Here is a 2,550-nt window from a genome sequence, read left to right on the forward strand (position 1 = left end):
AAAGTTAACAATAAGAGTTAAATCTAGTATAATGAGAAAACCTTTATATTGTGCATTCAGAACGCTTCACTCTTTATAATGTTGTCATTGTATGGTCAATTTTTTTACTCCACAAAGTACACTTGAACCACGATGACAACACATATTTTGGCACTTTTATTGAAATGAAATAAAAGCACATTAATTTAAGTATTAAAGCCCTTTACAAATGTCCTTTTAACTTGTGTGTCTATATATATATATATATATATATATATTTCTATATAGTGGTACCAGTGGTAAATTCTTGACTAAACTGGTCAATGAAAGACAGCTGTCTATATGTAACACTGAAAGGTCTGAATACTTATGTTAAGGTGATATTATTTAGGGTTTTACATTTGCCAAAACAACTTCAAAACTATTATCATTCATCACAATAGGTACTGGGCATATATTGGTGAGGTTAAATATGTATGTGAACAGTTTCAACTCAAGACTGCAACATTAAATGTGGGCAAAAAGGGTCTGACTACTTTAGGAATGCACTGTATATAGGCCTAACGTTACATTTCAAGTGCTTAGTTGGCATACTTATTCTGGTTCTGTTCTGTCCTCTATTTCTAATATAAACGGTAAACAGCCAGAGTTCTCAATGCTATTGGAACTGCTTGATTGTCTCAGTGAGTTAGGATCAATGCATAAAACCATAATAATCTTCATGGAATAGCTGGTCAAGCTATGATCTCGAGGCTACACCGTTACAGCTAGCAAAATCATGCAATTTTAGATATAATTTACAGCCAAAAACTTAAATACTGCCTAAGATATAAAAGATTCCTAACTAAACCAAACGAACAATACACGTGTTAACGGGCTAGATATCGGCCTACTCGGACTACATAGAGCTTGCAGAAAATAACATAACACACAAAGGGAATGTATCTGTCACCCACTAATAAATCATTAAAAGCTAATTACCTGAGATTATCCGGCATTTGCCTGCTGATGCTGATTATCCATCTTCACACGCCTGCCACGACACGAGTCGCATTGGAGTGACGTCACCTCCCCCTTCGACGGATTGGCTAGAGGAGCAGCTGTCAATCTAGAACTAGTAGACCAATGGTGACGCTGAAGCCCGCCCTGAGCCCGACCTAAGTTACATGAAACTCTAACCGCAACATTTGGAAACGCGAGCGCAGAACGTGGAAACGAGAGCAAAGGGGAAAAGACCGTAAGCACACAAAAAAAAAATATGAGCGGGAAACCTGATTTTATTTGTGATTTGGAAAATGTTGAATTCATGTTTCAGTTTTGTTCAATATAATTTTAAACGTGTTTACATTTTTGATTCACGCTTATTACTTTTCGATCCGTGACCGCGTTGTTTGTTATTCAATTTTTTTTTGCATTTGTTTTTCAGGTTTTTGCGCTATTATTTTACACGTGCTTTTATTTTTTTTATTTACGCTTATTATTTTTCAAACCATGACCACAATAGTTGTGGCGGGAATCTGATCCCATAATAAGGAAACGAATCATAACAATCCTAAAGATTTATTTAACACAGAGCGGGAACAGACTACAGAATAACCTGCTAAAAAAAGATGGGTCTTGTGGTTTGTGTATTTCCCCAAATGTGCATATTTTGGAATAAAAGTCCTAATGGATGCTGTTTAGTGACGCCCTGATGATTTGGCTGATGCTTAACAGTATTTACTGTTACTTTAAAAAATATTTTTTTTGGATAATTCAAATGACATGGTAACAATTGTAAATTTTATCGTGGTTAAACTTGAAAGCGTTTAAATATGAATACACGCAAATTTTAAATAGGAATAAATATAAACATGCAGTCAGAGCAAATAGATGATGGACAGATCTCTAGAGATCATATGAATGTGACGGGTGCTGTAAGATTTTAGGAAGGTCTTTGACTCCTCAGTTTCTATTACCTGCACTTTTATGGTTGTTGTTCTTTCTTGCTTCTGTTACGAGCGAGCGTCATGTCACTACCTTGTTTTTAAACTGTCTTTCATGTTTGCAGGTCACATGCGTTCAGAGTCACGGATAAACTAAAACGTTTGTTATATTGTGTCATTTTTACATTACATATGAGTGGCCTCTGCACTAATACGTTTGTCTTGTTTCTTTGTTTCTCGGGACATCGGAGTGTGACAGAACCAGCTCCAGTTTGACTGGATGCTCAGCATCATGAGTGATGACCACAACTAAAGCCTGCATCAACCAGAAGGTAAAGGATTTCCTCAGTGAGTCAGGGTGGAGAAGAGATGCCAGAAGTGCTGACATCCCTTCATTTAGATTTAGAAATTATAATTGTGAATCTGACTGTACACAACAACATTATAGATACCGTGTTTAAAAAGTTAACAACGTTGTCAGCTTTCAAACGAATATGAGATAATGACTAAAAGGACGTGTTATGCATGTCAGGCCAGTAGCTAGCTTTGAAAGAATACACAATGGCACTGATCGCTCTATGCAGGTCTACTTTAAAGGGATAGTTCACACGAGAATGACAAGTCTGTCATCATTTACTCACCCTCT

General features: G+C 36.4%; 1 protein-coding gene across 1 annotated transcript in view; it reads right to left on the reverse strand.

Moving 5' to 3' along the window:
• The window catches only part of psmd8 (proteasome 26S subunit, non-ATPase 8), a 4,705-nt gene extending 2,413 nt beyond the window's left edge, over positions 1–2,292 (reverse strand). The window contains exon 1 of the mRNA XM_057348656.1: positions 2,167–2,292. Coding sequence (XP_057204639.1) covers positions 2,167–2,292 — 126 coding nt within the window. The remainder of the gene's footprint in view (positions 1–2,166) is intronic.
• Positions 2,293–2,550: the final 258 nt, after the last annotated feature.

The sequence above is a fragment of the Triplophysa rosa genome, linkage group LG12 (genome assembly GCF_024868665.1).
Source record: "Triplophysa rosa linkage group LG12, Trosa_1v2, whole genome shotgun sequence".
Lineage (NCBI taxonomy): Eukaryota > Metazoa > Chordata > Actinopteri > Cypriniformes > Nemacheilidae > Triplophysa > Triplophysa rosa.